General features: G+C 47.2%; 1 protein-coding gene across 6 annotated transcripts in view; it reads right to left on the bottom strand.

Moving 5' to 3' along the window:
* Nucleotides 1-15,282, bottom strand: part of LOC144146608 (uncharacterized) — a 478,728-nt gene extending 463,446 nt beyond the window's left edge. For all 6 annotated transcript variants that reach the window (XM_077678547.1, XM_077678552.1, XM_077678560.1 and 3 more), the window contains exon 1: nucleotides 14,860-15,282. In XM_077678547.1, coding sequence (XP_077534673.1) covers nucleotides 14,860-15,162 — 303 coding nt within the window. In that variant the 5' untranslated portion in view covers nucleotides 15,163-15,282. The remainder of the gene's footprint in view (nucleotides 1-14,859) is intronic.
* Nucleotides 15,283-21,183: the final 5,901 nt, after the last annotated feature.

Raw genomic sequence — 21,183 nt, 5'->3', positions numbered from 1 at the left:
GTGTTAACTGCCAGGCTCGCGAGAGCGCACCTCCCGCCGGTAATCAGTTGGGTCCCCTAGACTAAGGCTGTCGGGGGAGGGAGCCCACATTAGTCAGCACGGCCCTACGTGGCTGCGATCAATTCACTTTGTCACTCGCGTTCGAGGAGGCTTGCGGTCGAGCTCCACACCCACCACCAACGTCGTGCGGTACCACGACGCTGCGCGCGGCGACGTCGAGCCCCGTCTCGAATTTCGGGGCCGCCGTCAATTTCTCATCGGAGCTCGCGTCCGAGTCAATTGGTTTCCCCCACGGAGCCGGAGCGAGCACAGCAGCGTTCCGGACAACCAATCGGAGCCGACCAATGTGCAGAGGAGCCCTTTGTGCAGCCATTGTGCAGCCCAGGCATTGCACGCAGGCAGCGCCCATTCATCCCGCCGTTCCCATTCAGGCCGCGCGAGTTCCCGAGCCGCACACAGTTCGCCGATTAGCCGTTGCGGTCACACCCCCCCCCCCCCCCCCCTCCACTTCGCGGCGGCTCCCGATTGAAAATGGGAGCCACCCCTCTCCCCACTCGCTTGCGTACGGATTCTGGTATTGGCATCCACTTACATTTCAGCCAAACTTGACTGCACAAAAAATGCGGCGGCTAAGGAGATGTATACCTGGTCGGCACAGCTCGGAGCAGGTAATGGACCGCGCATTATAGCGCATTAATATCCTGAGATTGTCCAAACGGACGCCGATTCTGGAGACTTCACGAGCGTCATAGACTGCGCCTGCTTCCTGCTTTGAAATTTTTATCACTGGATTGACGAGCCGGTATACCTGTTCATTAATGGATGCTCACCCGCCACGGTGGCTCAGTGGCTAACGCGTTGCGCTGCTGAGCACGAGGTCGCGGGTTCGATTCCCGGCCGCGGCGGCCGCTTTTCTGATGGAGGCGAAAAGCAAAAACGCCCGTGTGTACGAGATTTCGGCGCACGATAAAGATCCCCAGGTGGTCAAAATTAATCCGGAGCCCTCCACTACGGCGCGCCTCATCGCCTGCGTTGCGTCGGCGCGTTAAACGCTACAATCAATCAATCAATTAATGGATGCTCACTTGTCTAAGCGGAATGTTGCGTCGCTCTGGCGCGCAACTCACGTGTCATTGTGCATAACACGGCGCACTGCTTAATCGGAAACGCCGGCCCACAAGACATTTTTAACTGTAGCAATTATGGCACTTGGGCTGACTGTCACGGGGTGATTGCGCGCAATGAACGCTGCTCAGGACACTCCCCAGGTCCGCGCTTTACGAGCTGTAGGTCCACACTATATGGAAACTCCATCCCATGGGAAGTACACGCGTGCGCACGCACCGCTACACTTCATTTCAGCAGCAGCGTCCTTACATCTTTCCGAGCGTGTTTTAGAGCCCAGCTATTAAGCAAACGCTCCTGTGGTTTCGCGCCACCGTCGTCCTCGTTGTGACCAAGTGAACGAAGAGCACACCGAAGATAGAGCGAGCAAGAAAGCGTAGGAGGAAAGTACGGCGAAAGCAGTGATTTCCCTACACCCCCCCTAGGGGGTGTGTAGACCCCCCCTAGTTTTTCTGGACACCCCCCCATGAATCCCCAAATTTCACTCTTGTCAGTCCTTGTATGGACCTTTTTCAGTATCGATCTGCGCATGAGCGGGCTGCCCGTCTGCTATTCTTGGCAGTAGCCTCGGGCAAAATGAACAAAACTGCGCCCCCCGAGCTTGCTGTTAGCGCTGCACGTATTTATTTCCTTTTTTCCGACAGCTCGTGGCAAGTTCGTATGTGCACACAAAAAGGCTTTCAAAGGAAAGGGGCAAAGTGGTTTGAGGCTGACCACGCTGCGAGCACATTGCTACCAGCCAGGGAGTAGCGAAAAGCGCTACGGAAGCTAATCCTGGCGTTTTAATAAATCGGGAGCGTACAATCGGTGCCTGATTTATAAGTGCTGCATAATTCGTGTACTACCTAAACATTGTTTCAAGAACTCAAATTTCGTCACTGGCCCTGGTAACAAGTTCGAAAATGTCCTTATACGTTGAAAAATGGCGAGAAATTAATAGAAAAAAACTGAATACGGACCTTTCATGGTAAAAAATGAATTTCTCTAAATTTGTTTTTTTCTTAGATTAAATAGACAGCACCACCTCTCAGGTGTATAGAACATGAAAAACGTACGTCACGGGGATGAGCGTTTGGTTAACAGACGTCTATTATTTACTTGTGGGATAAAAAAAACAGCTATTCTACTTTATGAACCCCCCCCCCCAGAGCCATTGAGACACCCCCCCTTGATTCGATGCCTGGGGAAACCCCTGGGCGAAAGTGTGGGGTGGGGGGTAGTATGCCGAGGCCGCCTTGCGAGACGTGCTCCCCTGCGCGCTACGAGATAACGCCAGTAGCGCGCACCATGGTGCGATCGCCGGTGACGCGATCACTTCGTCTGCCGCTACAGCTAAACGAGCCGCTCTAGCAAGCGACTCAGCGCCGACGACGCCAGAATACGGAGGTGCGCGCCGCTGCAGTCGCCGAGAAGACTCTGCAGTTCGAGGTGCGACCAAATTTAGCGTTAGGGAGTATCGTAATCGTCAGTCAATTGTTTAATGTGGATAACTATTACGCTGTCTGGCGTATCTAGCCCTGTAGCGAAATGAGGAGCTCAATCCGAACCGCGTATGCACGAAGGAGCGGCAGTATACGCACTTTATCACATTCACACCAAGTATCTTCTTGATTTATGCAAGGCCTTCGATTGTCTTAATCGTGATGTCTTAATCGTGATGTTTTAGAACGTGAATTTCACCTGTGTGGCATTCGTCGTAAGCCCCTGGTTCTTCTTAAATCATACTTACAGAACAGAAGTCAGTCGGTATGCACAAATAATTATAAGCAGTGCCTTCGACCCACATCGAATGCCGTACGTCAAAACCGCCTCCCCCCTTGCCATTTCGTATTTGAAGGCTGACATGGCAGGTTTGCCCTCAAATTTTTTTTTTATTTTTTTTAATTTTTTTGGCATTGAAATAAACGGGAACAAAGAAAGATCGCTTCCAGTTGAAATTGTCCCCCATCTTCACACTCAGCGAGATAACGTCATCACTTCATTTCTCTGCACAGAACCAAGAAAGGACATCACTTCAAACTTCGACCGTCCGGCCCCTCCGCCACAAAAGGTTGCCGACACCTGCACTATAGTATAGATCTGGAAATATGAATGGTCATATGAATGGACCGCCCACGGATGCCACATGTCTCATGGTAGTCAAGTAGAAGCCCCATAACCGCTTGGAGACGGTTGGCCAAGATCCTAGCAAATCGCTTGAAATCAACCTTCCATACAGTTTACCAGTATAATTATTCTTCGGCACAAGAACTGCATGGCCTCTAGGACATAGGTTGGAGCTACCCGAGTCGTTCAGCATTCCTACTAACTTGACGTAAAAACACAAATAACAAAGAACAGCACCTCTGATGAAACTCGACAGTGAGACCTCTTGCCAATGAGTTAATACTGGTCACCTGTTCTCGGATGATAATATCGTGGACAGTAGAGTCGACTTCCTAACTTAATTTCGGCCACGAATTATTGAATTTGTGGGTGGATTTCTCATTGGCCCCTATTTAAGAAGCTTGGAATTTTTTTAATAATCTATAAACGCCGTAATTATCAGACAAATATCAGCTGTAATCGGACCATAGTGCCCAATTTCAAGCACTTGTTTGGGCAACGAATGACGATACTCCTCGCCCACAGACCGCCGACACGGTTCATCGTCATAAAAGAGCCGTGGTCGCGCTCGCACTAGCGCACCGCGTTATTTGTCAGCATCAGACGTCTGTGCCTTCACGTGCCGCATGTCATCCATATATATTTATACCAGGACACAGGTATTAGACGGCCTTCTCAGAAATATTTAGAGCCACTCGATCTTCACTTCACCAGCCTCAAAGTCCTTATTAGAACATGACGTCCACTCGGTCATCGTAAAGGAGGTCGCTCCGTGAGTTTAGGTCATCACGGCATTCCGATTAAGTTCCGTTTGACGCATCGAAAAACATTTGCACTGCGACGCTGACATCCTTATATGTAAAAGAATGTCAGAGCGTAGCGCTTCAAAACGTTTTTACAAACTTCAACTGCACTGAGTAGCGCCTAGATTGTAGCAAACGCGCGCTAAAATGGCAGGTATTACGCCGGTTTCTCCGAGGTTAGAGTAATCACACGCGGCGGTCGCTGGATTACCATACTCTAGTACACTTCTGGCGGCTCTTTTCCACTTCCTGTTCTCCCCATGCAAGTGTAAGCTGGGTAGCACTCCTAAGAGAAGAAAAGAACTACATTCAAAACAAAAAGAAAAGCAGGAGGAAAGAGCGACGCTTGCCCCGTGAGCAGCCATTTCGTCGCCGCGTTAGGGCTGCACGGGCCGCCACAATAGTGAGCCCTGAACAACAGTCGGACGGGACGTTCGCTGAAAGAAACGTGCATATGAAGCCCGAGCGCGACCAGTTCAGCGTGCTTTGCATAAATCGTATTGCAGCGGTCAGGCGATTTGCATTCGTGGCCGCCGGCAAAAGAGGCCCTGGCCGAATTCGGCAGCAACGTGACCACATCTTGCCTGGTGGCCTCCGCAGTGTGTGTGTATATATATATATATATATATATATATATATATATATATATATATGATTTGGAAATGAGGGGCTCGTTAGGAAATACAGAAAGAAATGCCGGCAGTCTACAACGCCAAAGGAGGCATAGGGGAATGGTTAGACTATTTTTTGACCGTTAGTGAAGTTATATTATTTTTATTAATTTACTTGGAAAGAAAGAAAAACACGCGCCCAGAGTAGGGACCGAACCCACGCCTTTCCATTAGATCTCGAATGCCTTACCAATTCGGCTATCTGGGCGACTGTTTTCTCCTTCAATTTCTGGGGTATTTATAATTACTACAACTGTATCTGACGCTTGAGGGTGGTAGTCAGCGCCACTCAGACTATACGGGGAGAAGGTCCCCAGCTCAAGCGACAACGCCGGGCAGGGCCGGTAGCGGTGCGGGCGGGGCAGAGCCAACGGGCCAATGGAAAACATTGGCCGCACGTTTCAGCTTCGCTGCTGTCGCAATCGAGTTAAAAGTGTTAATCATAACAAGTGCAGATTTAGCATCCCATACACGCACCAATGAGGAGAAGTCACCAACCTCGTCGTCATGCTGTCACAATCGAGTTCAAAGTGTTTCTCATAGTGCAGATTCAGCATCCCATACAAGCTCCTATGAGGATGAGTCAACAATCTTATCCTCATTTCTAGAAGCTGGTGCACAGGCTTGTAATGCGTTCAACTTGTGACTGATCATTAATTAGCTTTATTATTACCGCTGCTATGCTCTCATTAACGTGTACAATTCAGTGAGGTTAAATGCTATACAAAAGTTCACTAATAATCCTACCCTATGTCTTTCTTCCCTCGCCTCGGTGACACGGCATGCGCCGATATCTAACACTTTAAATACATACCAGCTCTTCTATCTGCCCTCAGCACGACGGTGCCCGTCAAATTCCGGGGCGCCTCCCTAACTGCGCAGCTGAACACCTGAAAAACTTCGTCACTAAAATTGAGCCATTCAGGGGCAAAATATGTATAAAAATGACAAAATCTAATGTCAAAACATCCCGGGCACGAGTGGAAAATGTGTACCAACGTGTTGGCCGGTATCGCGATACAAAGGTATCGCGATACCCTCTTAGATATACGTTCGATTACTTGTATTTATATACCGAGATATATTTGACGAACGTACCTGCAGCCCAGTAAACCGTTCCCGATATGTATCACTGCGTGTGTTGTCAGAAAAGAACTTGTGTTTGAAAAGCCAAAATAAAATTCATTTTGTGCGCTAACAATTGGTGCATTCGCATCGAAAATACGGAATATCTTTACCCATTCTCCGCAACATGAGCCAATTTGTACATCGCGGCTTCGCATTTTTACAGGCGCTTGGACAGCGTAATTAAGCTTGCCATTCGAATGAAGGAATTTATGAACTAATAGCCAAACTGAAAACGTACTGTCCAAAAGGAACGCAAGACGAAAACGTTTCATGCAGCTGCGCGCTGGCGAGACAAGCAGACGGAAGTGACGGACTGTGTGGGGTTCATAGGCATGACTAGGTGCGTTGTTATTCATAATTAAATGGCGTATCAATAAACCGATGGTCAGATGAACAAAGGAAGGATATTGCCATCGTACAGGCTTTTAGGTGGTATTTATTCGTTGATGTAGCAACTTGTGACCGTCAGCACTGGCAAAGGGACTTTACTAGTTCGCTGGCCCTAGAGTGATACCGTACCGACGCTGTGGAGAAGTGAACCCTTTGTGAAGCATCTATCGCTAAATTGCAAAAAAAAAAAAAGTGTGTTCTTTGTAATCAAAGTTGCCAGGCCGACTTCGTATAGACATGGTGCTTAGCTTTCCCAGGAATTAACGCGCAATAGTTTACCGAGCCGAAGTTTTCACTGCAGTACTTCGTTCATTGCCCAGGTCACGTCGAATTGCCTAATGTTTCTGCCGAATACGAAATTGTTTAAAGTAAAAAAAGGCATTTCAGTAACTCTTATATATAAAATACGCGTCCTCGTTGAGAATAAATGGCACTAAGTAATGGTATTTGACGCTTCCAACGCATTTGAATATTTTAACAGCGGAGCTTTTGTTACAGGCCGTAAGTTCACCGTTGCAGGAAAAAAAAAATATGCAGAAAGTCAGAGAATTATCTACTAATTCGTAGCATTCCTATGCCGCTTGTCTCGACTGTGAGTTTTTACAATCAAAGTTTTTGGTTTTTCTAAATCCTGTCCGACCAATTATCTCCATTTGCGCTACTATAACGATTCGAAGTGGAACATTCGCGAAATCTGTATTATTGTGGAAATGCAGGACGTTACACGTTTCGGCATCTTCCGCAATTTTTTTTTCGTATTTTTCCTATTTTTTAGTTTTTCAAAATTTCGTTCGACTTACGCTATTATAGCGATTATAGGTGGAACTTCTGCGATATCTGCATTTTTGTGGAAATGCAGGGCGTTACACGGTCCTCGCTGTGGGGATACTCACCAAGAATGCTACGCATTTAAACTACCGAGAAAATAGCGAGCATTCGTAAGTGCATGCCTCGCGGTGACCGCCGAGTTCCCTGCTCGCGCGGCGGCTCTGAAAAAAAAAAAAAAAAAAAAAAAAAAAAAAAAAAAAAAAAAAAAAAACCTCCAGCGCTGTCGTCAAACGCTACCGCGCATGTAAAATTAAACACTGTAGAGCTAATGATAAAGATGAAAAGACACCCCGCTTGGGAGAGGTCACCGCGGCCGCCGCACTCTCTAGACGCCATTATGGATAATTGGAGACATGGCTACGAGTGTGCCACTCCTTCCCGAGACGACTTGCAGATCCCGCCACCGCTGCCTCGAGTCGATGACGAAGAGCTTGTGGAAGTCTACAATGCTAAGGATGACTTTGCACTCACTACTTGCCGTGAAGAAACGGCGACCCCTTCGAGGCATATGACGACGATTACTAGCACCGCAACTATGCAAATAAACAACGATACTGAAACTTAACTATGTGTCCGGCAATGCTCACTTACAAGAGCCTTGCTATTCAAGTCTTGCGCTCGAGTGCAAGCTTCCCTGAATTCGTTTTTTTTTTTTTTTTTTTGAGAATACTATTCAGAATGTCTATGCCTAGCCCTGACAGTCGTCGCGAGACGTAAACGGAACAACCTAAGAACTGTGCTGTTCGCTACCTCCCAAGATGCAGGGGCTATCAAGCAGAAACACAATCCCAAGAAAATAACTTGCGAGCTCTGAGCCAGTCACTGAATTTTTATGAACACAGCGCATGTCCCATAAAAAACAATGCAAATTGTGTGAAACAAACGTGTGAAGTGCTGCTTCTGGGGATTATAACTTTGACGGCGGCACAGCGCTGGTACTCAAATTCAGGGTGTCGGAATGGAACGAAAACCGTAAACTAAAAACGAAAAAAAAAAAAAACCCGATATGTTCAGCCGGAATGAAAATGAAAGCGGAACGTTATTTATTATTTCGTTCAGGAGCGAAACCGACAAAAATTCGTCTCGGTTTTCGGTTCCAGTGGAAGTCCAAATACTGCACCATCTATTTCAACTTCCATGCAGTGGGGTGGGAGATTGCCGTTGGTTCGCTGGCATAACATCGCCTTTCCTCTCGCTGGCGGTTTCTTGGGCACGCTTGTTGTCTGCATGCTTTCATACTCTCTCCATCTGCCTCGATGGTCAGTGCTGGGCGCCCCGCGTGATCGCCGCGAGCATCTGACTACGACGCAGACGACGCTGCCCCATTTATTTATTTACGTACCTATTAACGTACCTACGTTCGCCCTACGGCGTTGTTGGAGGGGGGTGCTGCACATGAATGACCTCGTATTTTCTCAAACAGGGCATAATAACAAAGAAGGAAAACAATGTTTGGTGTGATTACGACAGCATACGCAATTATCAGCGAAAGCAGCAGACTACTGGGGCACACTCAATGGAAAATAGCTAAAGGTCATGTTGTGCTCGTGCGCAAGGACTGCCAGCGCGAAACGCACAACATTTCACCAGGGGCGGACTGAACATTGTTGGGCAGGGCATTTTTATCTTTAATAGTTTTTAGAATAAGACGCTTAGAATGTGGATGTGCACCACAAATGTTCATCAATTTTCTTGCTGTTATCTTTTCGTCTGGACGTGCACGTAGAGTGCTGAAGGTACTGATGTTGATCCGTTGCTTCGTGTGCTCATGCAACCTGCTTTAAAACTTACACAGAGAAAAGGTGCGCCGGAATTTTAGAGCGTCCCATGAGACATAGTGTATTAAAATTGAAACGATATCACAACTGTACGAGTTAGTAACAAAGCGCACAGCAGTATTTTTATTTAACTGCATTTTATTTGGGCCCCAAATCAAATGAGCATACTCAAAATTGAGCGAACGTGCTCAGCACGCTGGTTTTCTGGAGTGTTGTAGTGCTGCCTCCTAACAATTATATATACTTCAGACTGCGGACATGTAGTTTCTGGGGACCAGGGTGGAAACCTGCAGCGTCATTTTCAGCTGTGCCATCAAGAAGCATACGACAAGGAGTGCTCAGGTATTCTCCGATATTTTTTTAAGAGCGAAGCTGTTTAGCAAATCGTAATTTTTCGTGTCCGCAGTTAAATATACCAGGACATTGCCGAGCGCGCGTACGCTCACGTGAGCGCAGGCCTAGCGGCGACCGCCCGGCAGTTAACAAAACCAAGAAAATGCCGAGCGCTCGTGTGTGCGTGCCTCGCGGCGACCGCCCAGCGTCCCAGCCGCACGTTTGTCAAGCCAAGCATACCCACTTAGGGAAACTGGCCAAGATTGGCAAAAAAAGAAAAAAGAGAGAGAACTCCAGCATTCGTAGTAATCGTGGCAACACATGCTCGGAAGGAGAAAGACACGTCATCGCGTGCGCCCCTCCAAGGTGATGTCCAATAATTATCACTTCCAAAAAATTGAGAGAAGCTAACACTTATAGCAACAATGATGGAGTGAATGTCGTTGCGGCAGCGAAGAAGCAAATCGGCTGCAATCGCGGGCTTAAACCTTCGTGATGGTCGTGAAGGTTGCGTACAGCTTCGCTACCTTCGAGTCTTACGCGTTAGTGTGAGCTTCTTTCATTTTCTTGTGTGTGCAGTTGAGGTACTTAACAGACATTTTTTTTAAATATTATCCATCATTTAATATTGTAACATAATTGTACGATTCTCAATATTCTTTAACATAATATCATAAATTTCAATTTTTCTTGCGTGCAAACACGAACCGTTATGAACTGTTACGAACCATTATTTTTTTCGTTCCGGAGCTGACCCGAAACAAAACTTTTTATTCATGGAGCAAAACAGAAACTGGAACGAAAAAAATTTCGCTCCAACACCCTGCCTAAATTAGGCGCGCAGACGACTATTCGTGGCTGACTGCCACACCTTGCGATCGCTGCATTGAGAGGTCAGACGGACGTGTTGCGGTACACTCGCTAATGCGCAGCAACGAATGAGTGAACCGCCTTTATAGAAGCCATATGCGACGAATTATCCATGCAAAGAAGTGGTAAGGCTAATGTGTGCCTGTGAAGTCCTAAGAGCTACCTTCTACCTTTCCTGGCCGGTAGGAATGTCACGCGTAGTTATTTGGCCTGACGCGTATGAGTGTAACTGCTCACGTGTGGCGATATGACAGAAAGTTAGACAGACGTCACCTCTCTCGCTCTCTCTATCTCTCTCTCTATCTATCTCTTTCTCTCCTTTTCTTTCCTCCTTTCTTTTTTTCTTCTTTGTGCGTAATAGACGGTTCGGCATTCGACCTGAGTCAGGAGCACAGCGCCGAGCGGCTACAGGATCAAGCGGGATAGGTGTTGGCATGGAAAGCTATTTATTCCAGCGCCTGAGCGGGCCAAACACCCTCAACACCTATTGGATAACCCCACTTTAAAAAAGAAAAAAAGAAAGAAAAGGAGCGAGAGCCGAAGCCGGAGAACGCAGCCCCGTTTCCAAGCAAAGATAAGCGTTGAGGCAACGCGTTAATTAGCGTCAAGTTGGGCGGCACTAAGCCGCGTCGGAATTAATCGCCTGCGTGGTTTTCGCGGAAACTGTTGCCGCTGACGTTGGAAACATAGGTCGCCAAGTCTGCGGAGTAAAGGGGATTGTGTGCGTGGGATAAGGCCCCTCTTAGCTACGGGCTTCTCGGCAATCCGGCGGTGCGGCCACGCAATCCGTGCCTCGCAGCGCCGTTTGAAGAGCGTGCGCGCCCGCCCGCGGGCTTCTCTACACGAGTGATGCCGCCGTCTGCCTATGTACGCGCTCGAGTTACCGCGAAAAGGCCGCTGCGGGGGGAAGCCGTACTCGATTCTTCATGCACGATGTGTCGCGAGGCTGCAGGCGTAAAATGACAATTATTCGCTCGTGAAGCTGGACGAATACTTGGAAGTGCAGCATGAGGTAATGCTTTCTTTTTACGCTGGTGAGAAAGCGGAAGTAGGCGTTTGAGAATGTTATCTGCGTATGTCAGCCAGCCAGTTGTTAAAAGGACCCTGCAACATGTTGTTTAACGTTTTTATAAATATTAAATGCTTTCAGAACGTAGCCAAGAAACAACCAGAACTTAGATTACGGGGCCGCAACGTACCCCAGACAAACATTACTACCCAATGCCCATCGGATAACTTAAAAACTTGCTCAAAAAATGTTTCTTTCCAAGTCTTGGCGCTCCTGGATCGCTCCAATTACGTAATTACAGCGGTGTAGCGGCTATTGCAGTAATAAAAGCATTCGATAGCCACTTAAATAAGCCCACAAAAGTAAAGCAGAAACGGCAGGCGGATCTGTTGAGACGAGCAAACCACGTAGCACCGTATACGTGCTCGCGATAACAATAGCTATGCTTCCAGACACGAAAGAAAGAGTGAAAACGTTTATTTTAAATGACGTCTTGTATAGAGAAACTTGGGCCGGAAATTTTGGTACGTCTGTGCATCGGTATGTCCCTCAAATCGCCAAAAAAAGCAGATAAATTGTCTGAAGAGCACTCAAACAAGCCAGTGGCACAAACCTAAATTGAGGTTTACTCTCCGAGGCTATGCACTTCGGCCCTGAGGCACGCCTTATTAGAGGGCTACGGGATAAGTGAGATCACGTGGGCATGTTCAACATGCACCAAAGTTTCGCACGTAAGGGCATTTTTGTTTCCGGGCTGCAGCATAAAAACCGCCGCCGCGGCATGAAGCTAACCCGTACCCCCGGATAGTACAGCATAATTAACACCTTGGGCGAAGTGGAGGGTGCCAGTAGAATTTGAACTCACACGGCGGTTTGATGTGGTACAGAGAGGCTCGTCGCCGGACACAACTGTTGTGTTCAAGGCACTCTTACGTAGACCAGATAGAAAAAAAGTCACGAAAAATTAAAAGAAGATAATAAGTCAGGAAGCAAGCAGAGTTAGCAGTGGAAACGGAACCCGGATATGAGGTTAGCCGCCGGATTCGCTGATTACTATGCTACGCATGATAATGTTTTTCCTTGACTGTACACTCAACACAGAAACGAAATCGCAAATGTGGAGTCGTGAAAAAGAACAGGTTTCACGCGTCGACATTACACACAACGGGTGCCGAAACCTTCACGCAGCCGCGTTTTTTAGCTTTCCGCATCTAGCGTGACCCCGCGTCTCAACCCTCCTCGCCGCTCTGTCCGGTTCACTTCTGCCGAGGCTCACTCTCAGGTGGCTCGTGTAAGAGGATAGACAGTGCACACCTCGGGATCTCGTTCATCTTTTACGCATGCTTGTTCATCTTCAATAAACTACAAACTTCAGGCATAACCCCATAGCACAAGGACAATATGGCACCTTGCTTTACCCTAAGGGCTGGGACTTTCATAAATCCCAACATTCGTTCGACGGGAAGTAATCTCCACTTTCATCGCCGAGTAACTTGCGATTAGTGGGTGGTATATAAAATTACGCTCCGCTGTCGCTATATTTGAGTTTCACTGCGCGAAGTAGCGAGTAAGTCCATCAAGAAAACTTTCTGAAAAACCGTAAAACACGCACACACACACACACACACACACACACACACACATATATATATATATATATATATATATATATATATATATATATATATATATATATATATATATATATATATATATATATATATATATATATATATATATATATATATATATATATATATATATATATATATATATATATATATATTGTCTTATGAGCGCCGACGCCACGAGGGACGTTTTCATCGTTTCTGACGCAACTAGAAGAGCACGCTAATAAGGAGCAGCGACTATGTAAAGGCCGGCTTGCGGCATCCGTTATTATTATTATTTTTTTAAATGAAGGCTTCTCTGAGGAAAGTTCTGGCACAAGATTCTACAACCTCGAGTTAACTGAACGCTTGAAACACCGCAAATGACTGCCGGGCGCAGTTTTGAGGCCTTATACAGCTACAAATCCACGTCCGAGGTGGACGTGGATTTATGCTGCTGTTAATATGTGCCCTGCCATCGAATCACTGATGGCTGCAAAAAAATTTTCATACCGTAGCGAAATGATAATTTCTTTGCGGCTAAAACAAAAGATTTAACTTCGCTATTTTCAATTTCCACTACAATTGGTTCATTTTGCCAGTCCGCCATTCTTTGTGATCTGCGGATGCAATTACCAGCGTCCGCTAATCCAATGTTGGTACCTGTGCCATCGCTATGGGAAGTGGGGGAAAGGCGCTACCTCGTCATCGCGCTTCCTTGTGTTTTCCTGATTATCCAGCCTAATTAAACGCAGTTTCATTGAAGTTGACCTTTTCGTTTCTCCAGCATAGAATTGCTTCTAATGAAGAGTGTTGTATCCATGGAACCTTTAAAGTAGACAAGATAGTCGAAATTAAGTCGTAATCATCCTCTGCAACGTTCGTCATAGCAGCTGAGGTGTGTGTGGTTTCGGTGTGTGAAATAAACATTCAGTTCAGAAGTGACTTTTGCGCAGCCTATAAAAGTATGTCATTAAGCCAAACATTTATGTTTTTCTTCGCATAATTGCATTGCGTATCGGTGTACCGCTCACTCGCAAAATGAAAAAAAGAAGGCAACGTCCACCCTGACTGTCAGTGGCGTGCCGCTGCGATAGCTTGAAGCATGGATTTGCAGCTCGTACGCGCAGCCCACTAGGTAGCGCAGAGATCCTTCATCGAGCCATCAATGAGGCCGTAAAGCCTTAGCTTCATCTGATTTGATCAATTTGTTGTTTTCACGTTGGATTTTGAGTATAATTGAGCTTCAGGGCTCTAAAAATGCAACTTTCCAAGTCCTGCATTCACAATACAAATCTCTCTTGTGGAACTGAATGGTCTGCATACAGGGTGCGTAGCTTGGAGCTTCTACGCCGTGCGCACTTCACGCTTTTGGTTTAGAAATGTCACAGAGCAAACGCTTCTACATAATCCTGACTTTGTTATTAAATGAAAATAAAAATGATAAAAGATAACAAGAACTTTGTTAAAGATAAAATATAACATAAAACTTTGTTTTATAGTAAGGTATGTACAAACACTAAGCGACGACCTTTTTTTAACCCATTTGCAGGAATTTGCATGCTAACCTTCCGCATGCAGTGATAAAAAAATATAGTCTTGCACGAAGCAATTCTGCTGGTGTAGTGACATTCGAGCGCTCATTAAAAATTTATAAGATCTTTTTTGAAGCACAGGCAGCGCAACAATAATGAACATCGGTTCCTTGTTGTTGCGCCAATATGCTTGTAAAAAGAACCATTGTAAGATATGAAAGTCTACAGCAGCTTTGTTCGCCTGTGGGACGTAGCACTCGATCCGAAAGTGAACAGTGTTTTCGTTAGCCAATCATACCGCTTGGTCAATAACATCTTCACCGCGGCTGAAGGACGTGTCAGTGGTAGTATAACGAATCTCCTGTTCCACTTCAGAGCGCTAGCGCTTACTTTGACCGGAAGTAGGCGATAATTACACTAGTACTTGTTAGTTCATTTTGCCAGCTGGCGCGTGCATTCACGGCACTTGGCGCAGCCGGGCTACGTGTATTTGTTCTACTTGGCTCATCGTCAACCTCTACGAGCGAAAGCCGCAGAAAAGTGCAGAGACGAGATTGAAAAGTGCTTCGCTTCTGCCATCTCTTCGCGGCTGCCGGCGTGCTTTCACAAGTAGAAGCTGACGGTGGTGCTCTTCCAGAGCCGTGGCCCTCGAGGAACCGAAGCCCGCGCCCACCTGTTGTGCCGCGGGGCTGGCTGCTGCTGCTCCTCCGCCGGGGGCCGCCACGCCATCCAGGGCCAGCAGCTTCTGCTCGAGCAGGCTCACTCTGTCCTCGAGCCGCTGTAACCTGACCACGCACAGCACAGTCACTGTCACCAAGCCGGTCAAGAGGAACCACTGCACCGCGACCGCGGCCAGGCGCCAGGCCAGCAGGCCACCGCGCGACGAGTGCCGCTCCTGGTCGAGCAGGCGAGAGCCGCCCCGCCAGGAGAGCGGTGCCCAAGACGTGGCCCGCGTGCCCTCATCGGGACTGCCCATGGCGTTATGCTCGTCGCCTTCTGCCGCTCAGCAGGAGCGCGTGGTCGGTCGGCGCGCGCACGGCTCGTGGAGACCAGCCATCGAATGCTACTGCTGACTCGCACCCGCCCGGCTCGCGGACTGACTGACTGGCAAGCCGCGCGCGCGTTCAGAAGGCCCGCCTCGGACCGCTCCACGAGGCCCCTCCTCCGAAACCCACGTGCGCGCAAAGAGTCAGCGCCAGGCGGCGACACCGGACGAGCGAGCGAGCGCGCGCTCTTTGGCAAGCAAGTTTACACGGGCGCATTCGCAACCCTGCACCGCCGGACGCTAACCGCGAAAAAAACTTTCCGAATTAAAGCTGCCTCGCGGAGGGATAGGAAGTTCCTGACCTCTGGCTGCGGTGCAGCGTAGTCGACTTTGCGCTGAAGTTGGCGAGTAACTTCGCAGAATTCCACCCCACCTGTCATGAACTTAACTCAAGGTCAGTTGGCGCGACTTCATCTTGGGTTGAAGTTCGTACGGATCCCACCTCAATATCGCCTCAAACCCATAGAAAAATCGACCAAAAGCAGAACCTCGAAATCAGCGGATCCTCATGTCATAAACTTAAACGGAACTGTAAGCAGTCCAACCAACTTACCAGATTGAAGTTTAAATTGCGTAGACTATGTTCTGAGTTTTTTTTCCGGTACGATCTATACGCGTTCGAATGCGGCGTTAGCGTCACCGTCCTCCCCTGCGATTTTCCGACGGATAACGACACTGGCGAGTCCGCATGGTTTAACTTTCACGAATTGCTAGCCTGTTTAACGTGTACAACTTTTCCGCGAGTATAAAGTTATGTGGACGGGAAGTGAGTTATCATAAAATACTTGAAAGGATGAGATAGCTTGAAACCATATTGCTGAACACAATGTGACAGCATTACTGGCATTACGATAGCCGGTGCGGTGGCCGCGAACGGCGTATGTATTATTATTATTATTCTGCCGCACATTATAGATCAAATAATGGTATAGAATTCGACTAAATAAGCAGATAACGAGTTACATTAGTAAGCCGTTATTTGCCCTATGTAATCAGTAACGTAGATAAATCCACTTCTGCGTCGCTTTAAACTCAGACAAATTTTTATTTGGCCACCTCTTTGTTACCTGGTTTGACTCAACGCAGTGCAGGCCTATTTGAGGCACAATTGATCTAGTCTTAGTCGAAAATGGTAATGCCTAAACTCAGCAGTCTCATAGACTTTGGATAGGAGTAATGTGAACAAGAGGCGGAGCTTTTTCTGGATGGGAATAATTATTTTGTGATTTAGTTGCTCAAGCCGGCTCCGTTTAAAGGGACTCTGAAACACTTCCGATAAACGCTTTTACTCTTTCCTTTGCGTCTGGAAGCCCTGCGAAAGCTACAGTTACCGCCAGCACGGAGCGGCACTGCGTGATTTGCTCGTTGCAGCAGATACGGCTTCCGTTTCAGCTTTGCTTTTGTGGATTTCTTTTTGAAGTGGCTATTGAATGTGTTCATTGCTGCAGCTGAAGGAAAGCCGGCCAGTAGCCGTATACACCGCTGCAATTGACGGAATTTCAGCGGTCGAAGAACGCCAAGGCCGAAAAAGAGAGAAAAATCTTTTGAGCAAGTGTTTTGAGTTATCTGATGGGCATATAAGACCCTAGTTTCACCAGATAAGGTTACAGAGTATCGGCACTCTTTTCTCTTATTGTTCCGTGTCGCCGCGGTCATCATTGGTCAGTTTGCATCACGGGACACTTGTTGACACTGCGACGGTTCATGGGCGCCGCCATTTTGTTGCTTATGCGTTTTCTGTCGGTCAACTGTAGCAGTCTCAGCTCATCCTCCCTGCTCTGCGGCTGCGCGCGACTGGCGTCGTTATGAATGCGAATGAAAGGTAACGCGCTTCGCAGCATTTCGGATGCAGAAGTGTGTCCGAAGATGCCGTGTTGCTGCGTCTTCGGCAGTGTTGTTTACAAATGACCTCATCCAAGTTAGCGGTAAGGCCGCAGAAGCGGCAATCTGGCAACACTGATAAACATAAAAATGGCCGCTGTTGCTCACTTGCGTGCCTCAGTGACGGTACTCTGTACCTTATCTAGTGACACTAGCGACCCCCTAATCTAAGTACTGGATGTGTTTGTTGACTACGTTGTGCAAGAATTTAAAATTTAGAACAAAGTTGAAAAAGGTGTTGCAGGGTCCCTTTAATGACTGGTTACAATTTCCTGTGCCTTGTTGCATTCGTTACGTGTAATACCTATCTCCTGAGTTCTCAATATTCATTCCCAATTTACTGATTTCTGTTCACTGACCAACTTAGTCGTGTGTGTGGGCAGCCGCAACCAGGCCATTCATTGCTAATTTGATATCCGCACTCGTGTTATGCGATTCCTTTTTGTTTGCCTGGTTTTCGTTCTGTTCTCGCCACCTTGGGTCGTAATGTATACCACCTGGCTCGGTCGCACACCCGGATGTGAATCGAAATGGTCTGCTCTTTATATAGCTGTTGTAAATATATTACCATACAAAGAAATAAAATAAAGTTTACTAGTAAGGAAAACTAAAAACGCCATTATATGTCATGCATTTACTGTTCCCCCTTCCTCAAAATTTACTCTAAGAATAAGCAACCAAACCAACAAATAAGAACTTCTGGACTAATCACCAATCCAAATGATAAACCGATCCCTGGTTTACAATAATGTAAGTTGCGCGAAAACATGGTGAATCGAAATGTACGATATAAATTAAAAAAAAATTCACCGCATTCCACTCAGTATAGGTGGATGACCAGCGGAGCTGTTTGTTTTATGTCCGGGGGCGCAGTCAAAGGAGTGCGCGAAACAAAAAAACGTTTGTTTGTAATTCGTGATTGATGATGCTTCCTAGATGAATGAAATTTGGAAAGACTAGTTTCATTGTAGTGGACAAACACGGGTCTCTCCGTTTCCTTCCAAGCCCGTGTATTGACAGCAGGCGAAATTCCACAATACTTGCAGTTTCACTGCGAACTACGTAATCATGCTCGGCGTAATGTTAGCGATATTGCTTGCCGGGTGGTTCAGGTAAAACAATACGAAGGGGGAGGGGTCGCACGGACTCTCACATAGGGAGCGGAAAAGTGTGTCGAGCGCGCCGCATGAGGGGAAGTGAGGGGAGGTGAATCGGTGTGGGTGGGTGTGCACAAGGAGAGTGTGGTGGGGAAAGTGTGTGTTTGTAAGAGCCGCCACGTGTGAGGTGGAGCAAGTGAAGGTGGCGGGGTTCCAGCAATGGAGGCGGTAATGATGAGTTATGTCCCTGTACGTGAGGAGGATCGAGTGGGATGTTCCCGGAATGCCGTGTGTAAGCGTAAAAGAAACGGGAGCCCGGGATATCAAAGCTAGGGCGTGTTCGTGTGCTATCTCATTACCACCTTCACCTGTGTAGACCGGAGTCCGCAGCAGCATCATGGCGTGTGCTGGGGGATTCCGAAGAAGAACTTTGGGAGCAGTAACGGAAATAACGCCATTATATAATTTAGTAGGGCAGTTTGGGATTTAAAAGGATATGGGGAGCAGGTGACTGAGTGTGGGCAGGGGCAATGGCCGCTCCCTCCGCAGAAGAGGTGGTGGCGATTGCTCACTCGCTGTTTATACATATCAAATCCTGAAGTGTGGGCATGTTTGGGACATCTAGAGCATGTTCGCTGTCCAAAACAGTTGCTCCTATATGCTCACCCCGCTGGCAGTTAAAGCCCCTGGTGTGGGTTCGGGAGATATCGTTGGACGGGTCATCGGATAGCGCCTACGTTGACAGATGCAAGTAGAATGCTACGGTCAAGGGGGAGTTTAGTGTGCCTTGCTTTGAACAAATCTCCCAATGTACGTTCATATTTTGCCACTAGTCAAAATCTATGGCTGAAATTTTGTTTGTATGGATTTATAAGACAAATGAATATGCAATGCTAACTGTTTTTGTTTGCTGTGAAGACGCCGTTGCAGGCACGTAGCCAGGATTTTTTTTTTCGGGGACGGGGGGGGGGGGGGGGGGATGTAGGACCTTATTCTTCGAAAGAGAATCTTTCTATGGCGAAAAAACTCCCCGCAAATATAGAAGGCACTTAACTTTTTTAAGGGAACAAAAACAAAAGTGGAATGCAGACAAGAGGCTAGTTAATCCGAGATGGAAAGCAACACAAGAGGCGAGTTAATCCGAGATGGAAAGCAAGCTTTTGTCACTGCAATAAAGCTAGTGCGTGCGCACCAGCAATAATACTTTGCAACCAAATAATCTCCGTCAAGAAGGGCCGTACAGAATAAGTGACGAAGAGAGGAGTGACAAAAAAAAAAAAAAAGGCAATGCAAAGGAATCAGGCTCCAAATTTCGAAGATCTGCGGCCAACAAAAAAATTGTTGGATGCTTTCTCCACCCAACTAATCACTCTCTGTTTCTCAACAACAGTCCTGCGAGAAGAACGTTAGCCATTTTATGACAGCAATTCTTTAACAAAAAACAGACATATTTGGGGAAACAATTTTATTGTACACCAAAGAACCAAAACACGGATTCTTTCACGACACAAAAGATGCAGAAAGCTAACATTCGTTTTTACAGCAAGCAATTTTAAAGCATGGCATTGCGAATGGTTTTAAAACATAGTAAAAGTCAACACAAAAAGAAAAAAAAAACGAACATGTAGCTTGACCGAAAAGAGCGGTTCACGCCGCAATTTTCATAGGTAGTGGTTTCTCCATAGACACTTGTATCTGGTGAATGGACATAAGAGCCAGGGCATTAAGCCGCTCTCAAGCTTTCCGGTTCCTCAAATATGTTTGTAATCTTCTCACTGTGGAGAAGCTGTGTTCAGCAGCAGCTGTACTCACTGTGAGCATTACCAACGTCTTCAGGAATGCGGGGACGTTCCGGAAGAGGTCTTCGTCGCATTCAGCTAAAGCGTCCGTCGCAAAGCGGGGAAGTTCTTCCTTTGGCATGGCTTGCCATTTAGTTCTCCAGATTTCCCATTCCCCCTTTAGTGTAAGGATATGCGCTTTTGTGAAATCCCTGATGTTAAAATCGAAAGCCGGCTGCACAGTTTGCCCTTGGAGGCGTGCTTTGGAAATACGCATGGCAAACTTTGCAGTGTTTTCCGATGGTTTGCAAATAGCCGTTTGAGGGAAGCTTTCAGATAATCTATGTATGGAATTTACGTGGCTCGCCTGTAGTACTCTTCCCCAGAACTACGAGAGTAGTCTGCCCGGTATCTCTGTATTCCTACTACCCGTGGAATATCACACTTCACTCCGAACTCCGCTGCTCTATCTTGACGTAGAGAAAATATTTCGTGGAATTCTGCATCCGCGTTAGTGCCCACCTCTTCGAGTTTAGTCAGCACCAGGTCAACCTGCCCCAAGGCGACGCTCATGCCGGTAGATGGGCTCTGCAGATACACAGACAAGTGGTATGTGACGCCTAGGAATGTCTCACTAACAACGAGGCATAAAAGAAAGTTGAGTGGACAGATTTGCTGATGGACGCAATTAGCGGTGGACGCTGTTGCTTTGTCAGGGAAGATGTCCACGAACTCTTCAAGTGAGCAGACAATCTCAGAAAGGGCTTCTCAAAACAATGCTACTGAATCACGGCGTTCCACACACCTCGGTGCAGCCTGCGGAAAGACTTTGTAGACGCTTCTAAATGTTTTTTCAGGACCGCTATGCTTTTGGGTGACAACCGAACGAAAGTGCATACCTCACTAATTGTGCCAAAAGCACGTCAAATGTCTTGGACACCTGAGGCGTCGCTCAAACAAAGGTTCAGGGTGTGCGACGAGCAGTGCGTGTACAACGCCGTTGGGAAGTCGTTACGGATGAGGGCCTGTACACCTTTGAATGCCCCACTCATCGCTGTTACTTCATCGTATCCTTGGCCTCTCATCATGTTCAAGTGCAGGCCAAGATTCAGCAGCTCCCTTTTCAGTGTGTCAGCCAGGCTAGACGCACTGATATCGTGAACAGGTACGAATCAGAGGAAATCTTCCTGAATTCT

This window comes from Haemaphysalis longicornis, unplaced genomic scaffold (assembly GCF_048455015.1).
Source record: "Haemaphysalis longicornis isolate Haplotype H1 unplaced genomic scaffold, Haemaphysalis longicornis Haplotype H1 scaffold_1, whole genome shotgun sequence".
Classification (NCBI taxonomy): domain Eukaryota; kingdom Metazoa; phylum Arthropoda; class Arachnida; order Ixodida; family Ixodidae; genus Haemaphysalis; species Haemaphysalis longicornis.
Note: the sequence above shows the minus strand (reverse complement) of the source record. Positions and strands in the feature narration are given on the sequence as shown.